The sequence below is a fragment of the Anoplophora glabripennis genome, unplaced genomic scaffold, assembly GCF_000390285.2.
Source record: "Anoplophora glabripennis isolate ALB-LARVAE unplaced genomic scaffold, Agla_2.0 scaffold575, whole genome shotgun sequence".
In the NCBI taxonomy this organism is placed as follows: domain Eukaryota; kingdom Metazoa; phylum Arthropoda; class Insecta; order Coleoptera; family Cerambycidae; genus Anoplophora; species Anoplophora glabripennis.
The window spans coordinates 293,358-317,417 of NW_019416655.1; the positions used below are offsets into that span (position 1 = coordinate 293,358).

Below are 24,060 nucleotides of genomic sequence, written 5' to 3' on the forward strand. Positions count from 1 at the left end.
CAGATCCATAGAACAGAGAAAAATCTACTCCTTTTCAATATGACTGACACACTCAAGGTCACAATTCCTTGACTCCTTAAAATCTACTTATAAGAAAGTATTACTGATATGTATTAGGTATTAGTTATACTGTGATTATCAGAAATTGTTTAAGAAGTTAAGACGTTTATTTCACTGAATCTCAAAATCTGACATTTCTTTTGTTTTCAGGACAATGGAGGTGCCTTCCGTAAACCATATTTTAAGTAACTGCCTAATTTTAAGTGTGATAAGCACCATTGTGATAGCACAGATTCCCCAAAGATACACATCACAGAACCCTTGTACGACGAAATTAAAGTGCCATGAGTGCATCCAGACGCCGAGCTGTGCTTGGTGCACCGACCCGGTAAGTCTTTTAAATTTGGAAGTGCCATTGTCAGAAACTGCTTTCAGATTTCCTCACTTTTTGTAATACTCCCTATACTCTTATTTGTGTCCTCTTAAATGGTTGGAATTTCCAGGAATACAAAGGAAGCGCCAGGTGCTTCCAGCCGGCCGCCGGCATCATATCCAACAAGCTCTGTCGAGAGAAGTTTGTCCTGAACCCGGACAACATCCTCAGGGTCATAGAAAACTTGGCCCTTACAAGGGCGCAATCTGTCTCCGGCGGCGGTGGGTCTATGGTGGGTGTAGGAACAGGTAGTTTCGAGTATAATGAAACTTGGTCGGGGAAGGGCAGCATTAATGGAAGCAGCGGGTTCAGTGGCAAAGCTGCCGGGCATGGGAGAATCGTCCAGGTGGCCCCACAAAGACTGAGTTTGAAACTAAGGGCAAGTGAGTATTTTTTCAATATTAAGGTTTCCAACGTTATTTGCCCGAAAACATTGGTTTTCGCTATCATACTTTGGGTTTTATTATTTTTTGTAATGAAAGTGCTTTTGTCCAAAATAAATTTTTCAATTACTTTTTCATTACAGCTTGATATTTCTCGCACCATTGACTTTTCAATACATAGCAGTGCTGTTAGTCTCTATAATCTAATTTAAACTGTTACAACCTTTTAGAAAACAAACAAGAAACGATACATAGGTAACAAATTTTATACCACACATAAACAAATTACATTTAATAAAAAAAAGTGATAATTAGCTATTATTCGGTTACGGCCCAAACTGCATAATTAATATGCGCTATTCCCACTCCGTCTTTCACTGCTGTATGGCGGTAACCATGACCACTGCTGTAAACATTTTATAGATTTAGGGGTGTGTTACGAGCCCACATATTCAGTGTTACTCAAATGAATTTTGCAAGTCAAGTTAAATTGACTGCACATTACAAATTTAACATTTCCTTTTTAATGTATTTCATAAGGCTAATCGATTTAATTATCTAGATAATGTTGTAAACTAAATAAGTAAATTTTTTTTACTATGAAAATTTCTAGGTTGAAGCCTACTTTTTGTCAAGAAAATTTAATTATATGTTAGGTATATGTTTGTTTGATGTCAATTAAATCAAATTTGTATTAGAAATGCGTTAATGAGTACTAATAAGAAAATTAGTGGAACTTTTAGAATGAAAAACAAAAAAAAAATTTGTAAGGTTTTATTATTATTCAGAGCATTTATATTTGGATTAAATTAATTAAACCCATATGCCAGAAACCTCAGTTAAATGTTGAGTGGTTAGTTATAAAAGACATTTTTTCTTCAAGTATTTTCTGTCTGTATACTGAGATTTTTGGTTAGGTAGAAATAGTTTCTTAAAAAGCTTTGACTGTTATTTAGGCGCAATAGGTAATAGTTTTTTTATTTTAGAATTGTAGCATTTATTTTTTTTTTTATCTAAAATCTCATTGTTCTGTTTTGGAACTTTATAGTTCTAAATTTTTGATTGATTTCTTTCTACGTTAGGAGAAACATACAGCGTCAGCATGTATTACTCCCATGCCAAAGGCTACCCTGTCGATCTCTATTATCTTATGGACCTTAGTAATTCCATGAAGGATGATAAGGATAACCTATACACCCTCGGTGACCAGCTGGCTTCTACGATGAAAAAACTTACACCAAATTTCAAGCTGGGTTTCGGCAGTTTTGTCGATAAGGTTGTTATGCCGTATGTGAACACGCTCCCAGAGAAGTGAGTATTACTAATTTTATATAGAAATTTTCTATTTTGAGTGTGTATTGATTTTATAATAGTTTTTTTAGTGGCAGAAGCAAGAATAGGGTTTTTACAAAACAGATATATTTTATTTATTACTGTCCAATCAGTTCTCAAACATAATTTTTTAAACTGTTTGTCCGCTTCTGTATCTTAGGATAAAATTTAGTTGTTTGAAACATTCGTCTTGACAGATGACATTGTAATACCTTTTATTTTGACAGATACCATTGAAATACATTTATTCTGACAAATGACATTGCAAAAAAGATTGTTTTTGAAAAAATTATGTACCGACAAAAGTGTTGTTTTAACATTTTTTTTTATTGATGTCTAATTTCCTAAAGTTACAACTTGCTTCTGCTGCGATACTCTAGGCCTCTATGTGTTCCCGAAAGAGCAAAAGAACGAATGTAGTGAAGTCCTTTTTAAAGTTTTTTGTTGGCTACTCTAGGTTGCGCAACCCCTGCGAACAATGTGTAGCTCCCTATGGATTTCGCCACCATATGACTCTTAGCAATAATACGCACATGTTTTCAGTAAGTCCCTTAGCCAAACTTTATTCATTTAACACGGCCCTGCTCCTTTCCCTTATCTGGTAGCCTCTGTTTCTCTTTCCATTCTCTTAGATGTAAAGGCTTCTTTTTGAAGAGCAACTACATCTTTTAGTTAAAAATTCATTTATTCCGTTATGGTAACGGTTTTTTCAATATACTGCTGTTGCAGATTCATTGTTTGTCCTAAATTTAAAAAACAACAAAATTTTATGTACGGTATATACTGTACAGAGTGAGTTAAGTTCTATGGGACATCAGGATATATAAGAAACTACTAAAGATAGAATAAAAGTAATGTGTTTGCAAGTTCAATTTTCACCATAAATCAAATCGATATCAAGTATCTGATTTGTTAGTTGATAATGTTGATATAGTCTTATAAACATGTTCTTAATAAATTTTTTCTACATTTGGCTTTTTATGAAATATCCTAAATAGTTCAATCAATAGGAAGAAGAGCTTACAAAAATTACCACCTAGAAACAAAAAATATGGTGATATAGGAAAAAAAATTCTAAGAAAGAGTGTATTTTTCCTGTCACGCATAAACGGCGAAGTTAACCTAAAAAATTCATAAAAGTCAAAAAAACGGTTTTTTGATAATGAAAATAAAACTTGAACTCCAATTGAAAAAAGTTAAATGGGAAAGTTGTAGCTATTAGAAAAACCTATTGATTCATATTTTTGAATATATGGATTGCTATATTACTTTTCAAGATATATCGAAAAAACCGTAAAAAATCGACTTTTTGCTGTATCTCTTGCAAATTAAGGTTTTGAAACTTGTTACTTGCTGTAAATGTAGCCCTCATCGGGCAAAAAAAAAGTGCCTTTTTAAAATTAAAAAATATTAAAAAATTTTCGAGATACCGATTTTTCGAAAAAAAAAGTCGTCTCGAAAATCGGCTCTTCTTGCTCGACGAATAGTCGTAGAGAAACGAATCCGTACTCATTTTTTTTCATAAGAGTTGTACTTTCATAGTAACAAAGAGTACAACGATTTTATTCATTTCAAGTGTGCAAAAATGACTGAAAAAAGTAAAAATTCTTTAGTCGCGTTTTTCTTGAATATCTTTTTCGATTTTCATTTCATGATAATGTCTATTACAGAAATCGATTGCTGGCATTTCTATTCAAATTTAAAAAAAAAAAACGTTGCTCTACGACCTTCTGTTGCCGAGATATTTTTCTTATTTTCAAAAAATTCAACAGGCCGTGCTACAGCATCCATTCTTACAGAGATTGAAGTTGAAGTCTTATATTTTCAATAAAAAAATACTGTGGTTCATTTTAGCCACTTCTGCATTTTTAATTGTGCGTTAAACCGAGGCATTCGAGAGCGGCGCGAGCTAGCTGTAGCGGGCGGCGGAGTGGGGGTAACGCTACTCGGCCGCTCCGAAAAATGAATTTGAGCGTTCAAAAGCGTTGTTACTTTCAAAATCTTCATTATCTCGACATCTGCATCACGTACAAAAATCCTTTTGTACTTATTCTGGGGTAGCTCGATGAGATAAACCAAGATATGTTTTTTTGATATATCTCGAAAACTAATATAACAATCGATATATTTAAAAATACCAATCGATAAATTTTTTTACAGCTTTCTAATTTAACTTTTTTCGATTGTAGGTCAAATTTTTTTTTTAGCAGAAAACCGCCTTTTTGACTTATGAATTTTTTAGGTTAACTTCGCCGTTTATGCGCCACAGGAAAAATACACTATCATTCTTAGAATTTTTCTTCTATATCACCATATTTTTTGTAAATTTAACATTAGTCCGTGACAGATTGATTGGACTAAAAGTCACATCAAATTTGAGTCACCCTGTACCATTAATTTTGTTTTTGATATTACTATCACTACAATCCCTACGACATTTGTTGAGATAGAATTCCAAAAAGACCCCTGTCTCATTTTCTCGGTATTAACCGCATTATACACTCCAGGCAGAAAGACATTGGCGGCGTGGCGTTCACCGTGGTAGCTTGCAGTGCATACTGTGTTTTGCAGTTACGAAAGCGTGTTTCTTCGTAAGTGTTCTAGGAATTCTATCTCAACAAATATTGTACGGATTGTACTTATCTATTTCGTTGGAAAATATTATTTTGTTGCAAGATGTAATTTAATATTTTTTTTCCATGAAACTATATACTGTTTCATGTTTTGTTTGAATAGTGCACGATGTAGTTGCTGTGACGTAGAAGCTAGCTTGAAAATAGTGCATTTTATACATATATAAAGAAAATATTTGATGGTGTATGTAGTGTCTGTTTAGGTGTTACATAGACTTCTCTATCTCTGTATATCTTGTATGCATTTTGAGGGTATGCATGATTTGTTCTGGAATGATGGAACTGGTACGATTACTATTAATAATTTGTACAGGTTTAGGTGTAGTGAGATGGCATGTATACAGAATAGTATGTTATTTTTTATTTATCTATATGTATTTGAAATGTTGATATTTTTTCCAGGTTGATGGTTATGAGGATTAGAGTAGTACTTTTATTTAAAAGAAATTAAAGTTTTTGTGATAGAGGAAATGAACTAAATTTTGTTTTGAGTTACGAATACGAGATTTGATCACAAAGTAAAGGGAATTGTTAATTTCCTCAGAAAGTATTTATTTAATTTTCAACTTTTATCCCATCCCCTTCAAAGTAGTCCCCTTGTGATATACACTTTCACCAACGTAGTTTCCAGCTAGTTTAAGACACTGGTGAAATGCCGCTTTAGGTATCGTCTTGAGCACGGTTTGCGATTTTACCTTTACTTCGTCTATTGCTGAAAAAAGTTTTCTTTTGAGTTTGGGAAATAAGAAAAGTCTCAGGGGTCATGTCTGGAGAATAGAATGGTTGTGGCACACTATGGCACGAAATGCCTAAAAGGTGGCCAAAAATAAAAATTTAATTCCAAATTGTACAAAACTGGGTATACTGGGGTTTTTGACCCAACTGATTACGAATTTGACACCAAAATTGAAAATGGCGGATCCAATATGGCGGATTAAATTTAAAAAAAGTTGAATAAACTGACAAAAAATAGGTGTTCCGGGATTTTTAACAATACTGATTACAAATTCCATATTGAAATTGAAAAATTTTAAATGGCGGATGAAATTTGACAAAAGTGGAACAAACTAACGGATGTGGATATACTGGGGTATTTAACCACACTGATTATGCGAAAATTCAATTTATTTTAAAGCAGACAAATTACAATTCTTAAAAATTCCTCATTTGATCATGTTATTCTGTTGAATATTCATCACTTTCATTCGAGTCATCGCAGGAATTGTCATCTTCATCAGAAACTGGAATACAATATTCAGGTAAACATAATAATCCTCTTGCATCGTCAGTCAATTCTTTAATTTCCATCTGTGAATCTCCTTGCAAAGTAGAAAATCAATTATGTATAATCCACAGGCTATTAATTAATTAATAAATAAATTATTTTTAATAAGTTACGTTTCCTTATCTTATGATTCATATTAAATAAATGGAATTAATTAATTAATTTGTTATTTGATAATTCATCATCATCATTCATTACTTCATTAATCATTAAAAAATAATTGACAAAATTAGGTTCCCAAAATTATAAAATCAGTATGCATCGACTATATCATATCATAAAATTGAAAGCGCAGCTAAGTGCAGATGTTTTTTTCATAATATTATAGTAAATTGATCATAGATTACGGGTCAATAACTAATTTAACCTTATGGTGCCTTATATATAACTTTTAAGTTCACATTTCATTGATTTTTGTAATAAATTTAAACACTATTTGTCATAATCAGTAATGAAAATAAGTGGACAATGGATAATTTATTATGAATAATTTATAATGTTAAAATACTTTATGTACAACTTTATCAGAATGATAAATACATTTTTACAGCATTTTGAACATGCCATGTGCTTTTGTGTTCGCTTAGGCGGCCACGAGACATACACTTACTTCGACTTGTAATTCTAGCTACAGTATAAACGACAAACTGTTTCCACCGCTCAATTTCATAGTCTAGTACTTAAAAAATTCTAAATAGAAACTTTTTTTTCATTTTTGGCCACGTTTTAGGCATTTCGTACCATAGTGCGGCAGTACAACAGTGTTGTATTTCACCAAGAACTGTTGTTTTTAACACAAAATATGAGACAAACTCTCTGATCCGACATTTCGCCACACAAAAAATCGTCGAAATCACTGAGGTAAGTCTTAGTCATTTGCTCGTTAAATGCAAACTAAGCGCTGCTGCGTAAAAATTGACAGGACATCACTGACAGTGCTACACAAAAAAAAGAATCAACTCAATAGACAAGATACAACACACGCAATTTGAAAATTCCTGTTACTTTTTGATCAAACCTCATATTTGCTACAATTTTGGTAGAATTCTAAACCTAATAGTAAAGTGAATAGAGGAAATTGCACACTTTAGTTTTATTTTTGCCAGTATGTCTTCATAACCATTATACAAAATCTAGGTTCTAGCTAGTGAAGGTTCAAAGGGATCTGAGATTATTTGTTGTTTTTACATATCGGGATACAATTTGAAAGGCTGTGGTTGACAAAAATAAAGTATGCTTAAACAAACGTAACACTAGACCACACCATTACAGTGGTGGGCTAATTTGTAGCCCACTCACCGGGAATATTACCTAACCCAACCTAAAGCAAAGGTATTACGATATGTGTGGCAAATTGTACAGATGTGATGCATGTCGATGTTACATCCTATTATGTGGTTATAGTTTATTACATCCGTGCAAAGATTGTGCAGCACCTTACGGCTTCAAACATGCGATGATGTTGTCGACTAATTCTTCTCAATTTTCAGTAAGTCCAACGAGAAAAACAATTAACAAAGCTTGTCGAACTATTTATTAACAGCGATTTACTTATTGGCACCTCGATGAATTGTAGTAACAAATTTGTTAATAACTTATAATCACTACCACCTCTAAACGATCGCTACTCATTGATCGTTACACATTCTATTGATAGAGAATTGCATTGGTTTTACCTGGAAGAACTATATGATGTGCGAAAACGGAACAAATAGGATAATTTTTTCTGTTGAATGTGCTGTTAACATTGAAATTCTTGTTTTATAACCATAATATATTGTTTCTAACCTAAAGTGGGCTGCATAAGGGGTATAAGGAGGCTCAAATCAATGTTTTTTCCTTCAATAACTTTTTATCTTCAAGTACTTCTACTGATTTCCCCTTCATTGTCATCACCATGTTTTATCTGGCTGGTACAAGGTGGATAGTAAAATGTGAAAGACATTGATTTATCTTCCCAAAACAGATTAGTAAAATGAATGGATCATTTTACTGTATATGTACAGAATATCTGCATGTGTACAGACCATTAACGGAAACATATTTTGTTAATTGGACTCCGCATATTTTGAAACTTTTACTTTTCAAGAATTGCAAATCCTAAGCATGTAAGGACTTTTTTATTGTGATAATTTTTTAAACACTGGAACTGAATAATGAATCTTTATTCTATACCCCTTTAAATGTTTCATCACCGATTTTCATAGACATTTTAAAATTTTAGTACAATTTTAGTAATACGAATATAACAGTTCCTATTACACAGGCACACAAAAATAAGTTTTATGTTTGGTAGTATCCCCTAGTCAATGTATTTTGAGTTGCTGAATACGGATTTGATATACCTGTAAGATTTCCACTATGTGTATTCTCTAATGGTTGGTTTATAAAAAAGTATTAGCCCTAACTTAGCCGTAACTTAACCTTAATCTTAGTCCTAAAAAGTTAAATGTACAGAATGTAATGTATCGGTTTATAAAAATCTTAACCTTGCCCTATAATATATATAGTTCTATACATTGCATTTTGTACATTTAAAGACTAAGATTAAGGTTAAGTTAAGGCTAAGTTAGGACTAATACTTTTTCATAAACCAACCATAAACCTTTTCGTTAGAATTCCCACCTTACTTTGAAAACTTGCGTAAAAGCATTTGATATGTTCAAATTGTATGGAAATTGGAACATAGCATTTCTCTAGTATGTGTTTTAAAGGGCTGAGTATAAATTTAATACCAGAATTGATCGCTTGAATAATTACCACTTTGTTATGTAAAAAAATAGGGTAATTAAATTTTTGTGTACACAGAATTGAGTGGTGCATGAAATTGTGAAAAAAAAAAATATTTTAATACCTAATAAGCATTCAATACTTTTGGTTTATGTGTTAGAATTTCGATCTAACCTCAGAAAATTGCATGAACTTATAAGAAATGGGGGCCAGCAAGTCCCATGCACTCGAAACATTTAACAGACGAGCAAAGAGAGAGCTGAAATCTAAACTCATATTGTATTATTTAAAAAGTACCGGTTCCGCAGAAGAAGTACCGATACATGAAAAACCGGTACATTCAGGATCTGATATTTATTCAAAACATTTTGTATAACATGTTTATCTATGTAATTTTTTTTATAAATATAAAATAAAATAAGAACCTTGCAAATATTACTTTTTAAACGAGGCATATTGTATGGAAACACTTAATACAGCATAAAAAGGACAAATTAAATTGCAATAGATTTTTGACCTGTCAGCAATTTGGGATACTGCGTTTTAGTTTTTTTACGATAAATCAGGATGAAAAAGCCGCTACCCAGAAAAATCGTAACATACTGTTTACTATCATCTTCCCAGTATAGTTTTCGTAAAGGTGGACCTGCCAAAGGCAAGCGTAATGTGACACAACTACTCCAAAATTATTTGTCTGGACGAAAACAATGTGTGAGAAAAAATGATTTTCCGTTATGCTGCCTTTGAAAGGACGCTACTCCCAGTTGACTTCACACCTGATATCATATGACAGGATGGCAAATGGGTAAAAATCAAACTGCCATACTAATTCGGTGAAACGAGTATGGACGAATATATCATCACTGCTATATTCTGTTAATTTTTGTCGGGAAGTGTGTTGTGTAAGTGTAAACTTATAACATTAATTATTTCAGTGTTTAGTGACGATACATTGTATTCATGTGTTTTCGTTTTCAAATTTTTGTGTGGAAAAGCGAATGTATACGAATCAGGGAAGAGTTGATTTGGTTGGTGCCTACTTTTTGTCAGGAGAAAACAAAGTCGTTGAAAGAACGCAATATTAGTTAGATCTCGACCGAATAAGAAAATGTTTGTAATATTGGATCAACATTAAAAGATTATGGGAGCTTTGAACGCCAATACGCTGATTTTGGATGAAAACAAACTCAGAGAGTGAGAAGTTTATTACCAGTTTTAATTTTAAATACCGAGAAAGAGGATCTTGATATCAGTACTCGAAGATTTGCCAAAAGATCTCAAGTACATCATATGCTGTAAAAATCAACAGAGTATTTAATTGTTTTCATGTATTACATTTATCATTACTGTTTGACTTTTCTGTTAAAATACTTGTTAGGTACTGTTTCATAGTTTATCTTGGATAAAAGAATTAATTTTTTGTTTATGTGGGATGACGGAGCTCGAGGTGAATACCCATTCAATAAAAGTAATGTGCCAAAGAGGATGGATGGTGTGGAAATATGCTTTTCAATAACTTTCATTTAAATTATGATATTTCACGACAATGCATGATGTAGCTCCCAACAGTGCATGCGCTGCGACTAACACGGTCCGTTGTTTGCGGTCACACTAGCTCGTGCAGCAGCGGGATATGAAAATTTCTTAAGAAAGGTTAAAAATATTTCAGTATTCGCACCGGAATTTGAGAAAACAAACTTATCATACGTGTTGGTAGAGGTCAAATATAGCTTCCGTATGAATATGACCACGATTCAAAGTATAGACAATAGTTATTATTTACACCTTCTAGGAGGTTAATTATACTTAACTGCTGCGTGGTGTATAACATTTTATCTGTTCCCACAATTCTTTATGGTTCATGAAATAAAGATTAGGTTTTATTTTTTGACATTTCTTAATCAATTCATTATGATATTATTCGAAATCTTCCAAAGTCGCCTTGATTGTTTGGATTTTGTAGTTTTTAAGGTCTTTATAAACAAAGCTGCATGAAAGTTGCAATTTTGCTGGTTTTGAATTACTATTTCTATTTAGAGTGATTTTCAAATAGAAAGTGCAGCAAATGCTGCCTGCGAATTTTTATTGCCCGAGAAGTCGAAAGTGCGCTATGGACAAGCATATAGAAATGTCAAAGAATGGTGCCAGAACAATAATACTGGTGTTTCTGAAATATCACTGCTAGCATATTTCATGGAGAAGTCAAGAACTTTAAAGTCACCGGCGAGTTTGTGGAGTTAATGATTCAGTCAACTATTTTCATAGAGGAGAACGGAGATATATCAAAATACCCCAAGCTAACAGCATTTTTGAAACGTAAGAATAACGGCTGTACACCTAAAAGGTCAAACATTTTTACAAGATAACAAGTCAACATCTCCATTTGAAATTGCTCTTAGTATTTATTTGTTTTTAGTAATTTTGATTTTTCTGAATTAAGGGAATTATTTCTTGAATTTGGGAATTGTTAATCTGTTAAGTGGGATAAAATTATTGGGATGGATTTGGGATGCTGGTAGGTATTCATCAGAAATAAGCACCATTTTAGCTATTTTGACTTATTTTTTTAGTTTAGGAAAAAATTAATAATTTGATGGCACAATTCTGGTATCAAATATACATCAGCCTAAAAAACATAGAGTTAGGAAGGCTTTTATTTCAAAAATTAAATAACAGCAAACAAACAAAACCAAACCATTGCATAAAAAAATAGTCCTCCAAACAGTATGGTTCTAAATCAATTAACTTTTATTACTTTTTTAAATTTACTTAATATTTTTATCTTTACAATATCATATGATAATTTATTGTATAATCTGATACACGTATAATGTGGATTCTTCTCCATCGTCGTCAATTTAGGTACTCAATAAGTTATATTTACTTTATGGTTTTCATATCCATGAGAAACATTGTACCTAGTGAATATATCTTTTATTTTTACTACAAGTAAATATAAATATAATGTAACATAAGGTTCAAAATTCATCTTTTCCAATTAAATGCGATTGCATCTGACTATTGGGAACTGTTTTTAATGTATATAACATTTATTTCAATGTACTACGAAGTTAATGGTCTGTATGTAACACCTGTAAATATAGACGCCTAGTATAATAAATAATAATAAATTTATTTTGCTTTGGTGCAGCTAGTTTTTCCACATTACAATTAAGGGAAGTTTAATTTATTTTGATGTTGAGAAAATTACTTTGAAATCTCAAAAATCGCTTTCCAGAGGAGTGATGTTAGGTTCAAAATACGAACTGATTCGGTAATTCTGACTTAAAGTATTATAGGAAACACTTGTCTGGTTCCAGAGATAACCCACTTTTTTTGGAGCTGTGTTTTTATATAATTAGATTTTTTTTATATGTATTTGTGGATAGAATTGGAGTAGATTCTAACCAAGTTATAACATGTTTAGTTGCTGGTTATAATTTCTTTGCAGCTTTACTCGTTGTCTGTACATATAATAACACTTAAGTACTTCTAATTATTCTAACAAAGATCATTTCACTTTTTTCCTATTTTCTACTAACATCAATCAGGCGTCGTTTACTAAACGATTTTTTAAAATGTTTTATACTGACGACTTTGAGATGTCAAACACTTAGAAAGTGACATAGTGATAAAACATTTTAAAATTATTCATTGCAGTATCACAGATCCTAACTTTTATTTCAATAGCACATGGTAAAGCAAGCTAACGTTTCTGGAAATCTAGATGCTCCTGAAGGAGGTTTCGATGCTATTATGCAAGCTGTCGTGTGTAAGAATCAAATAGGTTGGAGAGATAAGGCCAGAAGACTACTCGTATTTTCTACAGACGCTAGTTTTCACTTTGCGGGAGATGGAAAGGTAGAAGCGCGACATAAAATGAATTTTATAAGCTCTTGTCTCATATGTACAACTTTTTATTTTAGCTGGGTGGTATAGTTAAGCCCAACGATGGCAGCTGTCACTTATCACACGAGGGCTTCTACACTCAGTCATCTTATCAAGACTATCCTTCCATCGAACAGATAAATCTCAGTGTAAAGAAGAATTATATCAACGTAATCTTTGCTGTTACCAAAAGCACTATTAGTATTTATGAACAGCTTGCTAAGAACATAGAAGGGGCCTCCGTTGGTAAACTGGAAGGTGACAGTTCCAATATCGTACAACTCATAAAGGAGCAGTATCAACAGATCACTTCGACCGTCGAAATGAAACACAATGCATCAAGTGCAGTCAGCCTTAAATTCCACAGTCGGTGTTTGAACACCACTGGTGCTTTGGTGAATACTAACAAGTGCGAGAATATAAAGGTACGAAAACGATTTATCATTTAGTTTTAGTATCTGAATTGTGTTTTTTTAGGTTGGAGATCTCGTCCATTTCAAAATTGTCATTGAAGTACTCAAGTGTCCCAAAAACCGCGCTGACCATTTTCAAACAATCAGAATTTACCCAGTCGGTATAGATGAAAGTTTAATTATCGACTTGGAGATGTTGTGTGAATGTGACTGTGAAAAACCAGGACATGAGGTATATTAGTTTTCAAATGAATATTTTTTTATTTCTAATTATTTATTTTTAGTTTTATGAGGAAAATTCTCCCCTTTGTTCCCATTTTGGTACATACAAATGTGGCATCTGCGAATGTTTACCTGGTGCTTTTGGTCGGAGGTGTGAATGCACCTCTGAGGAAATCAGCCGTGATATCACCAAGATGGACTGTATTGATCCCAAAAATCCCAATGGCACCTCGTGTTCCGGCAAGGGGCAGTGTATTTGTGGCCGTTGCGATTGCGAAACACGCAGCAACGACAATGAGGTAGGTGATTCTTAGAGAGATCTCTTTCTGAATTAAATTTGTTGGTCACTGGATTCACCGCAAATGATAATTCAAATTATAATATTTTAACTAATCAGACATCTTAGAGATTTAAATACAGGGTGTTAATGAACTTATGTGAAATATTTTTGCCATATGTCCGTTAAGTCAAAAAGAGGTAATACATGAATTTGTGTTGAGTAAAATGTAATTTTAAAATCTGAATTACCTCAACATTGCAAGGTGCCATCTGATTTTCATAGAATAGAAGATGTTCGATGTACCTACCATTTGTTTGCACACAAGCTTCAGTGCAACTTATCCAATTCGCTCGCACGTGTTGCAGCATTGCCTCGTCTTCTCGAATCGTATTACAAGCTTGGGCTCGCAGTTGGTCGATGTCATGAACTTCCGTGGAATACACAACACTTTTCACATATCTCCATAAAAAGAAGTCTAAAGGGGTGAGGTCCGTGGGCTATCCAATGATCGGAAAGAGTAATGTTTAGAAAGTCACGCACTCTCCGAAGAAAGCACGTTTTCCAATAATTCCGACAAGCGATTTTACAAAAAATGTAGATATGAAGCACCGCGTCTAGGCAATTCAAAAGTTCCTACTAAAGTGTCATTAACGATACCGGCCCACATGTTCACTGAAAATTGTTGCTGAAAGACACCGCGACATATTTCGTGTGGATTTTAATAGTCCAAATGGTGAGTTTTGTGGATGTTACATACACTATTTTGACTGAAACATGCTTCATCTGTAACAAGTATTTGTGCTGTAAACTGAGGATTTCTTGCATGTTCCTGAAGCAACCATTCGCAGAAACCTCAACATAGTAGAAAAACCTCAGGAGTAAGCGCTTGAACACGTTGAATATGAAATGAGTACAACTGAGCTTCTCGTAATGTCCGCCACACAACAGGATGCAAAATATTTACTTGCTGTGCGATATTTCTGGTGCTATGATGTGGATCTTCTTCGACGAGATCTAAAATCATCTCCTCAACATATACGATTCCCAGTGTTCGCCCTGCGCCCCCGTCGCGACTTCGACGCGGTTGTACTTCACCGGTATCCAAAACTCTTTGCTTAGCCATAAATTGTGAGCATAGCATAATATTCGTGATTGCTAAATAAATGCGCCATTTTCAAAAGAAAGCTTGGAATACGGCTGTTAAATGTACTCTTGAAAAAACAGCACAGCAATCACTACAACAGTGTATTACAAACTAACTTTCGAATACAGTCCGGCTTCATAAAAAACCTACAAACTCGTAAAAAGTGTTAACAGAATTTTTTGTACGTACTCACCACGATAAAATACATGTATTTCAGCAGTTCCAAAGCAATTTTAAACACATTTTTAATTAGCTTTTTTCTCTATGACCTTAAACTTTCGATACAAGTTTGTGACATCAGTTAACTCAGTTTTTGCTTCTTCTTCACCCCTTTCAGTTTTTGACATATGTTCATTAACATCCTGTATTTTGTTGAAGGCATAAAAATTGGTAATATGTAAAAAAAGTTTCCAAAACAGTTTCTTTTAAATCAATTTAAATCGGAAGAATTTCCTTAATATTTCAAAAACTGTGTAAATGTACCAAAAAAAAAATCGTTTTCTAGAGCATTTATGGTCCCTACTGCGAGTGTGACAATTTCTCTTGTGAACGACATGATGGCAAGCTCTGCAGCGACCACGGTACTTGCGAATGTGGCGAATGCCACTGCACTGACGAATGGACAGGTTCCAACTGTGCCTGCCGAAAATCCAAAGCCAACTGCTACCCTCCAGGTACAGATAGTAACGTAACGTGTTCTGGCCATGGTACGTGCGAATGCGGCCAATGTGTTTGTGACTATGTCAAAGAGGGAAGGTACACTGGAAAGTTTTGTGAGAAATGTCCCGTAAGTCTGCTGCGAGATTTTTATTTTTACTAAAAAGGGTTTTTGTGCAACGCTCTTAATTCACTACCAGAGATTCGATAACAAGTTTTTTGCAGTGATTTGATTTATTCAGTGCTAAATATTACCTACTTATAATTACTCAAAGCTTTTCGAGAATTTAAACACTAACTTTCAATAAAATTCTTGATTGTCATGAGCGTAATCCATAATCCAATTGCGGTTTTGGTGTGTGCGATACTTCCAGAGAGTTTAAAGATACATAACCAGTTGCTTAGTGGAAGTGTCTACTAATCCGGTGGTTTTTTCACAACCGCTCGTTACGAGCGAATAAACAGTATTTTTATGAAAATACTTTGTACGATTTTCAACTAATTCGGCACTAATATTCTTCGAAGCTTTCAAAATTCAACTTTTATATATTCCACCTCTTAGAACTGCAAGGATAGATGCGAGGAGTTTAGGGACTGCGTGCAATGCCAGCAGTACAAAACTGGCCCACTAAACGAGGCCGATTGTGCTGCAAACTGCACGGCGTTCACTCCCATTCCCAAGGAAGAGGCGATTGGTAAATATATTTTTATTCAACTGAGTATGGTTTGTAACAATTAACGTTTTCTAGCCGATGAAGAAAATGGTGAGATACGATGTGCCTATATAGACGAAAAAGACTGTCATTACGCTTACGTTTATTATTATGATGACGATAATAAGTTGCAAATTAGGGCGCAGGAAAAAAGGAAGTGTCCTGAAACTGTAATTTTACTGTTTATTTTCTTTTCAGTTTTTTTTAAGGTGTTGTTTTTAGTTTCAATTACCCATTATTATATTGGGTGTCATAGCGGCTGTAGTTCTTATTGGTATGGCGATGTTGCTTGTTTGGAAGGTTGTCACTACCATACACGATAAGAGGGAATTTGCTAGGTTTGAAAAGGAGAAGATGATGGCCAAGTGGGATACTGTGAGTATTTATGAATTTTTTAAATTGAATAAGTATATGAAAAACAGTTTTTGTTCAATTGTGTTGAATAATAGTTATTTTTGTATCTAGTGCGCGAAATGCTACTTTGGTGATCGATAATTGAATTTTTTAACGAGGCGAAGCCGAGTTAAAAAATTATTCGAGACCACCAAAGTAGTTCGCGCACGAGATGCAAACAATATTTTTTCTACAAACGTCAAAATCTATCTCTTAAAAATATTATAAATAAGTAAAATGCCTAATTTATTATAGAAAATAGTGTTGAGCTGGCTTAAAATGTCTTTCCTAATCAAATTTTCACTGTTACTATGGAAACAAAGTGGCTGTTGTTGACAACAATAATAATTATTTTAAAGTGCCGTTTGCGCTCGCGTCTTCAATTTTTAAGTGCCAGATATTATTTAAAATAATGGAAATTGCTAGTGACGATGAACTAAGTAGTACCCCACCTAATTTGGCAGATGCGGCCAATTTGGTAACTTCAAATCTTTTACCGGAAAAATCGAAGCGCCAATATGAAAATGCATACCGGCAATTTAAGGAGTGGTGTGAAACAAATAAAGCAATTATCTGGTTTAGGAATAAATATTGGTTCGTGCACTGGTTGTACGATTAATGTTAATATCGTAAGTAATAACTAAAGTTATTGTAAAATTCTATCATTATTTTAAAAGTATTTAATTGTTATTCATTTAAAAATAAATAATAATTTGGAGTTTTGCTTCATTTTTTCAAAGATTGAAATACAAAACTCTTATTAATTTACATGCAGTGTGCGAAATATTTCGCACCCTAGTGCGCGAAGTATTTCGCGCACGGTGTCATGGTAACGTAAGAATCCGAAAAAAAGTGTCACTTCGCATATTGTTGTCAATGCGCAAACCATGTCATTTTTTGACGTTTGTAGAAAAAGATAATTTTGTATATGCTCCATCCAGCATTGAATTACGCTCTCAATATCTACTAAACTATCTGCAAATTCAGGTTCAGCGACCTCAAAAGCATACATACTTACAGGTTAACATTCGAGAAAGACCTTGTCTTTACTTTGACCTTGAAATGATCTTGACTTGACCTAAATATGACCTTGTAGGGCTAAGCTACCCCCAAATTCAGAACCCCCCAAAAAAAACTTATATTTCAGCTGGTTGAAATTCAATCACAAGTCTTTTCTTTAGTTTCATCTTGAAATGACCTTGAATTGACTTGAAGGTGACCTTTAGGGTTACGCTATCTCCACATTCAGATTCTGCGAGCCCAAAAACCTATACAATCACTGGTCAAAATTCAATACAAGTCTTTTCTTCAGTTTGACCTTGAAACGACCTTTACTTGACCTCCAGGTGACCTTAGGTAGCTAAGCTATCAAAGAATTCAGGTTCAGCGATCCCAAAAGCATTGTATATACTAGTCAATATTCATTACATGCCTCAGTTTTTGAATTCATCAACTGGAATCTTTGTGAAGCTTACTCAGTCCTACAGCCAAAATCACACACTTCCCCCTTTTATCTCTGAAACTATCCATAGGATCACTTTGGGCATGTGACAACTTTTCATCACAATGTCGAGAACTATATCATATCACAATTCAAGCCAAATCTAGCGGGACCCAATTTCCATTCATTTTGTGCGGGGTCCTTTTGACTCGTCTGTCCATATAATATGTTGCAAAAATTATGGATCTTAGTATCGCAATAACATCGTTTCACAAAATTGAACACGTTGCACGGCATCACCCGGATGAATAGCAAAAAGTAGCTTAAATTTGTATGGATGCATACCATTAGCTTTTAGCATCTTGTGAATGGATGCTCGTGAAATGTCTAAATCATACTCTGTGGCACGAATTAAGGATTCTGGATGAACATTAAAATAGGCTAGCTCTTCATTTGAAGTTATTGGTTTTGGTAAAATTCTTTCTGCACAAATTCGACCATACTCTAGTTGATTTGCTAAAATTCTTAACTTTTTTCTGCTCATTGGTGGCAAAGGATATGTCTCATTAATAATTGTACATGTTCTACTGCTTATAATCCCATTGCAACGTCCGTGAATGAATAATAAATTTAAAATATCAACATTTAAATATGTATTGTTTTCCATTTCTTACAAACACTAAATTAAACTGTCACTGCAAGAGACTAACAACAAATTGACAGTTTAGTTGTTTGTTTTGAAGTTTTGCTAAAAATTCCACAGCTATTCTCGTAAGAAATTACATGATTTTAGGTGATTACACAAAAAATAGTAGATAACTTAAAAACTAGAAGAGATAGGTATAGGGAACTCTGATACCATTCGAAAGAGAATAAAATTATGTATCAGAATATAGAATGTAGGTGTTCCATTTAAAAAAACCGACTTATGAAGGTTTGGTTAACTAAACTCGGCATTAAATTTCTAGCACCCTGTATGCAATTAAGTATCTATGGGAAGCTTAGGGGTATAGCTAGCCCCTCTATAAATATTGTTGCTTTATCTTTCTTACTATAAAATACACATGGTTTGAAGCTAGTCACTGTTTCTCTCCATTAAAAAAAAAATTAAATATCTGGAAAACGGTTAATTTTAGGAATAGGCAAACTTCATAAAAGTCCACCTAAAATAACACGTAGAATCCAAAATTGCAATAATATATAGGATGTTCCATTTAAAATAAGCAAGTTGATGGGGACTTCTGGTATAACTGGAACTGTTATGTGGACGCCATTATTTCAGTGGAGAAGGGCATGCCCGAAAACCCGGTATCACAAGTTTTCAAAATTCAAATGGAAGTTGCCTCTTAAATAATTCTAATGGGCCGTCACCGTGAGACACTCTCTATATCATGCGTACAATGGGCACAAATTAATGTTTTAGGCTAGTACGCATTGAGTATAAATGATTAAGATATGAAACATATTTTGAAAGTTATATCACACCCACACTATCGGTAGTAGAAGTTGGTAGGTATATGGACATCCAAATAATTAAATTGGTCTTTACTTATTTTATCTGTGGCATACTGATGAGAAATAATAAATTCGAAACCAATTTATGTCTGGTGATGCTAGTGACGGTCATCTTAGCTGTTTACGTGATATTTGGAGGTGTATTTCAATCTCGGATGGAACATGTAGTTCGCAGAGCATGGTTAAAAAAAGTTTATTTTGTCTAGTGTCAAAACAAGTCATTGCCAGTAATGTTGCTTACAGGCAATGAGTTCAAGATGTGACATATACTTTATAGGTTATATCTCACCTAAACTAAAAGTCATTTCTAATGGTTAATTTTTTTAGGGAGAGAATCCGATTTACAAGCAAGCCACATCGACGTACAAAAATCCTACGTATTCAGGAAAAGGTTATCATTAAAATATGCATTTTTTAAGGTTAAAGTCAAATTTTAATATGCAATCTATATTTTGTAAAGTTTATTGGAACGAGATAAATTATGATATACCTACAAAAAATGTTTTTTGTTTTCATGGTTATGGATTTGTCAAGTAATCTGGAAAATTAGATTGTGTGTGCAGACATATATGAGTACTAAAATTAATATACAGCGAGATTCAGAACTTATCCAAAAAAAAAAAATTGGATCTAGAGGACTTACAAATACAATTTTGTGAAGAAAAAATCAAAAAGGGCAGCTCAAAATGGATTTAAAAATATACTTCTGCGCGACACTGGAAACTGGTCCACTGTAAAACCTGACCTTGCACAAGGCAAAGCATGCAGCATGAACGGATCAAAAATTGAAAGAATTTCGCAATGGAGGAAATAAATAGAATTTGATAGCACCTATTTCATATCAGCAAATTCAACTGCTTTTGCTGCTAGTATTAGTATTAAATTAATTTGTGGTTTGAAATATAAAATAAAAAAAATTAAATAAAATTATAAGGATTTTACAAAAAATGTTTACGATAGGTATTGACTTCATTTCTGATGCTGCATCTATTCCCAAATTTTTTTGGATAAGTTGTGAATCATGCTGTATTAAGGGGTAACACCACTGTAAAATTCTAAAATAAAGTGTTTTTTTTAATGGAAGGATAATAAGATAATAATATTCAAGAATATTATAAACCAAGTCTTTAAGTGTTCAAAAAAATATATATTATTTATAAATAGTACAAAATGGCGATACTGGAACTTTTCTCACAAGGCATGTTGAATTTGAGTCGTTCTTGGGCACGCAGTGTAACTGACGCAAATTTGAATGAAAAAAAAAACAAAAAATTTTCTCTTAATCTACACGAGTATGGTTAGAGAAATATGTAGGGGATTTTGAAAATATTGATTTTTGTGTGATTAATAAGCATTTGAAGTAAAAAGTTAAATTTTTGACAAAAAAGGAGCAATCATTTGTCAAAGGTAATGTTAAAATAGAAAATCCCGTGCATACTTCTCTTCAGAATCATATATTAAAGATATGGACAAACTTTGGAGTGACTAAAACGAAAATTGTTTGAATTATACCGAGTGCCATTTTAAAAAATCGTATTTCGGGAAAAATGCCTTTAAAGTTTTGAGATGTACTCTGTACTAACGTACTTTTATTTGAAAATGCTTCTAATTGAACACAAACTCCTTCTAATAATATTTATTTAAGAGGTAAGTCATTAGGCTGTACTCTTCCACAAGTAGTCGCTTTATAGCAATCCGACACGTTTGTGAAAGAGAATTTCAAAGTAAAAAATTTTTTACAGGCGTAAAACTTTTTCCCCTTATTCTAGAAAGTTCAAAGCATCTTAAGTCAATGGAAAAAATAGATTTTTTTAAAATTATACAGTGGTATTATACCTTATTTGTAAATAAGTATGATTGTTTTTATATAATTTGTTAATTTGTAATTAGAATTTATTCTTTATTTATTTATTTATTTTAGTTTTAAGTTGTTCTACCCAATTTTGTTTTTATATTTACGTTTAATAATTCCAAAATTACATAATATATATTTTTTAATAACTGTTAAGATTTATCAAACAGCTATAGTAAAGTAATTCTTTTTCTTAGAATTCGTGCAATGTAGTTTTGGTAGATTTAAAACAGGTTTTTAACTTAGTGGATTGATTAGATTTTACTAATTAATTGAATTTTTATCTTTATACTGTTATGTTTATTTCAATAAAATTTGATCGTTTTGATTATTTAAAATTTTCCCACATTGTCTTGCAATTATTTTTTCGGAGTTATATATTTAGGATTAATCAAATTCCTTCAATTTTTTTTTCTTTCTCGTCAGATTTAAAAGTTAAATTTTACTAATAATTTAATTTTAACTCTGTACTGTTTTAAAATTTGATCCTTATAATTATCGGCTTTTCTCCATCACCCTGTAATTATTTGCTAAACTTCTAAGTCAAAAATTAGGAAAATAAAAAAATTACCTTTAAATTTAGATAAGTTGTTCAACTTTATCACCATTACTTTAATTCACACAAGCCACGGTGTATCCAAATCCAAAATAAAGTATTTACTTTAGTCTTATACAACAAAATATAATCCCATGGGCAAAAATGTCACGGATTAAGCTTAGCCATCTTCTGGGAGATTCATTACCTATATATTCCCACATTTTATGTTTCAAATGAGGTGGAGTACCGTTTTGAAAAAATTAATTGAGTAATTCACTTAAGTTATTTTGTGAAAAATGTTAGTCTAAGTTAGTCGTTCGTTCTGGTAATATAAAAGGGCTAATAAGTATATGATTAACAATAGCAGCACTAAACATTTAGAGAAAAGTTCTTTTGGAAATTTGATTGGCATATAACTTGCCTATTTTGGAAATTATTTATTATCTTGTGAATAAAAGTTGACCCATCCATTGCTACAATAACTTTGGGGGAATTTGCATCTATCTAACTGGCTTAGGTCTTCCAGCATGTCTACTGTGATTTTTCTGTAGGTATCTTGTTTCTCGAATTCATAAAGCTACAAATCTACTAGTTTAAAAATACATATTAAATCTAGTTAGACCTTTCTTTTGTTTTTCTCTAATTCCTACATGAATTTCAAAAATGAAATCACAAAAGAAAACATTTGTCATATAATCGATATGCTAGGGCAGCATTTTGGTAGCTCTTCCCTTATATGTGATTTACTGTTTAAAACCCGTCATGTCACACCTAGGGTGGCCCAAAAAAACCGATTTTTTTTTGTCTCTTGTGAAAATTTGTTAGTTTATCATGTTTTAAGAATTTTTAAAAATTTTGAGCAACTTCTAAAAAAAATTTTTTTTAGCTGATTTTTTGAGGGGGCTATTAAAACATGATAAACTAACATATTTTCACAAGAGACGAAAAATATTCGTTTTTTTTTGGGCTACCCTAAATTGTCACCTCTACTTTTATGAGACATTACGTCAAACACAATTAACATGACTGCAACATATTACTAATTTTTTTTTGTGTTTTGAGCTATTGGTATAAGAATTGAATATTGTATTAAGATGTTTTGCAGGAATATTCGATTTATTTCAGATGGCTTCTCCTTATTTTCAAAATTTTCAATGTTATTTGAAAAATTTTGATTACTTTGTTGATCTTTCTATCAGGTTAAAAGAAAAATTTCACCAATGTTATCACCTGATTTAAATTCATTTGCATTTTATTTTTTATTGCCTAAAAATTTATTTTTCCAGAGAACTTGAACCTTGAGAAGAGTATAAAAATTGTGTGTTCATATTGTTTATTTTGTTTACAACTGCTAATAAAAAAGAAAAACATTTGCAAGTACTAATTGTAAGTTTAGTACCATTTTATAATAAAATATCTGTGTAAAATACTATAATTATTATATACTTTTAGTTGCTCTATTAGTGGACATTATAAAAAAATTATATCGTGTAGTTACACAAAAACTCTTTCTACAAATCTGTATTTTCTGGCATTTTGTTTACAGTTAACCAATACGTATTTTCACAGACATGTTCCGATAGATGTGAAGAGTTCAAAGACTGCGTTCAGTGCCAGTTGTACAAGACTGGAAAATTAAAAGACTCCGATTGCCTCTTGAACTGTACAAAATTTGTGCCAATAGCTGTAGAGGAAGTTGTTGGTAAAAATAAAAAAAATAGTAACTTTAATAGTTCTTTTTGTTTATATTTTTGCTTGATTTTACAGCTGACGAAGACAACAACGAGATACTATGTGCCTACTATGATGAGGATGAATGTAGATTCACCTACGTCTATTATTTTGATGCCGACAATAAGATTCAAGTGAGAGCGCAACAGGAAAGAGAGTGCCCTTCAAAGGTAATGTCTAGAAAATTAGTTATTCTTGTTATACTTTGTCAAAGTCAGGCTTGGACAACCTGATGGCCAATGTAAATATCTTTTTTAACTGGTTTCATAAGCTACAATTTATTTTGTGATATTTTTTTAGGTATATGTACCAGGCATAGTTCTTGGCGTGGTAGCGGCTGTTGTTCTAATTGGTATGGCAGTGTTGCTGCTTTGGAAGCTGCTTACGACCATTCACGATCGGAGGGAGTTTGCAAGGTTCGAAAAGGAGAAAATGATGGCAAAGTGGGATACTGTGAGTACATTTTACTTTTATTTC

The 24,060-nt window shown here is 32.7% G+C and overlaps 1 protein-coding gene across 2 annotated transcripts in view; it reads left to right on the forward strand.

The window, feature by feature from the left end:
* LOC108911674 (integrin beta-PS) overlaps positions 1-24,060 on the forward strand; it is a 37,169-nt gene that overhangs the window by 12,467 nt on the left and 642 nt on the right. Inside the window, exons 2-13 of one of the 2 annotated variants that reach the window (XM_018716667.1) lie at positions 211-388; positions 504-816; positions 1,899-2,127; positions 2,606-2,690; positions 12,487-12,657; positions 12,723-13,109; positions 13,162-13,329; positions 13,382-13,618; positions 15,249-15,530; positions 23,422-23,554; positions 23,620-23,753; positions 23,884-24,036. In XM_018716667.1, coding sequence (XP_018572183.1) covers positions 215-388; positions 504-816; positions 1,899-2,127; positions 2,606-2,690; positions 12,487-12,657; positions 12,723-13,109; positions 13,162-13,329; positions 13,382-13,618; positions 15,249-15,530; positions 23,422-23,554; positions 23,620-23,753; positions 23,884-24,036 — 2,466 coding nt within the window. In that variant the 5' untranslated portion in view covers positions 211-214. Of the gene's footprint in view, positions 1-210; positions 389-503; positions 817-1,898; positions 2,128-2,605; positions 2,691-7,470; positions 7,556-12,486; positions 12,658-12,722; positions 13,110-13,161; positions 13,330-13,381; positions 13,619-15,248; positions 15,531-23,421; positions 23,555-23,619; positions 23,754-23,883; positions 24,037-24,060 lie in introns of both variants that reach the window. The other variant, XM_018716666.1, reaches the window with a different exon arrangement.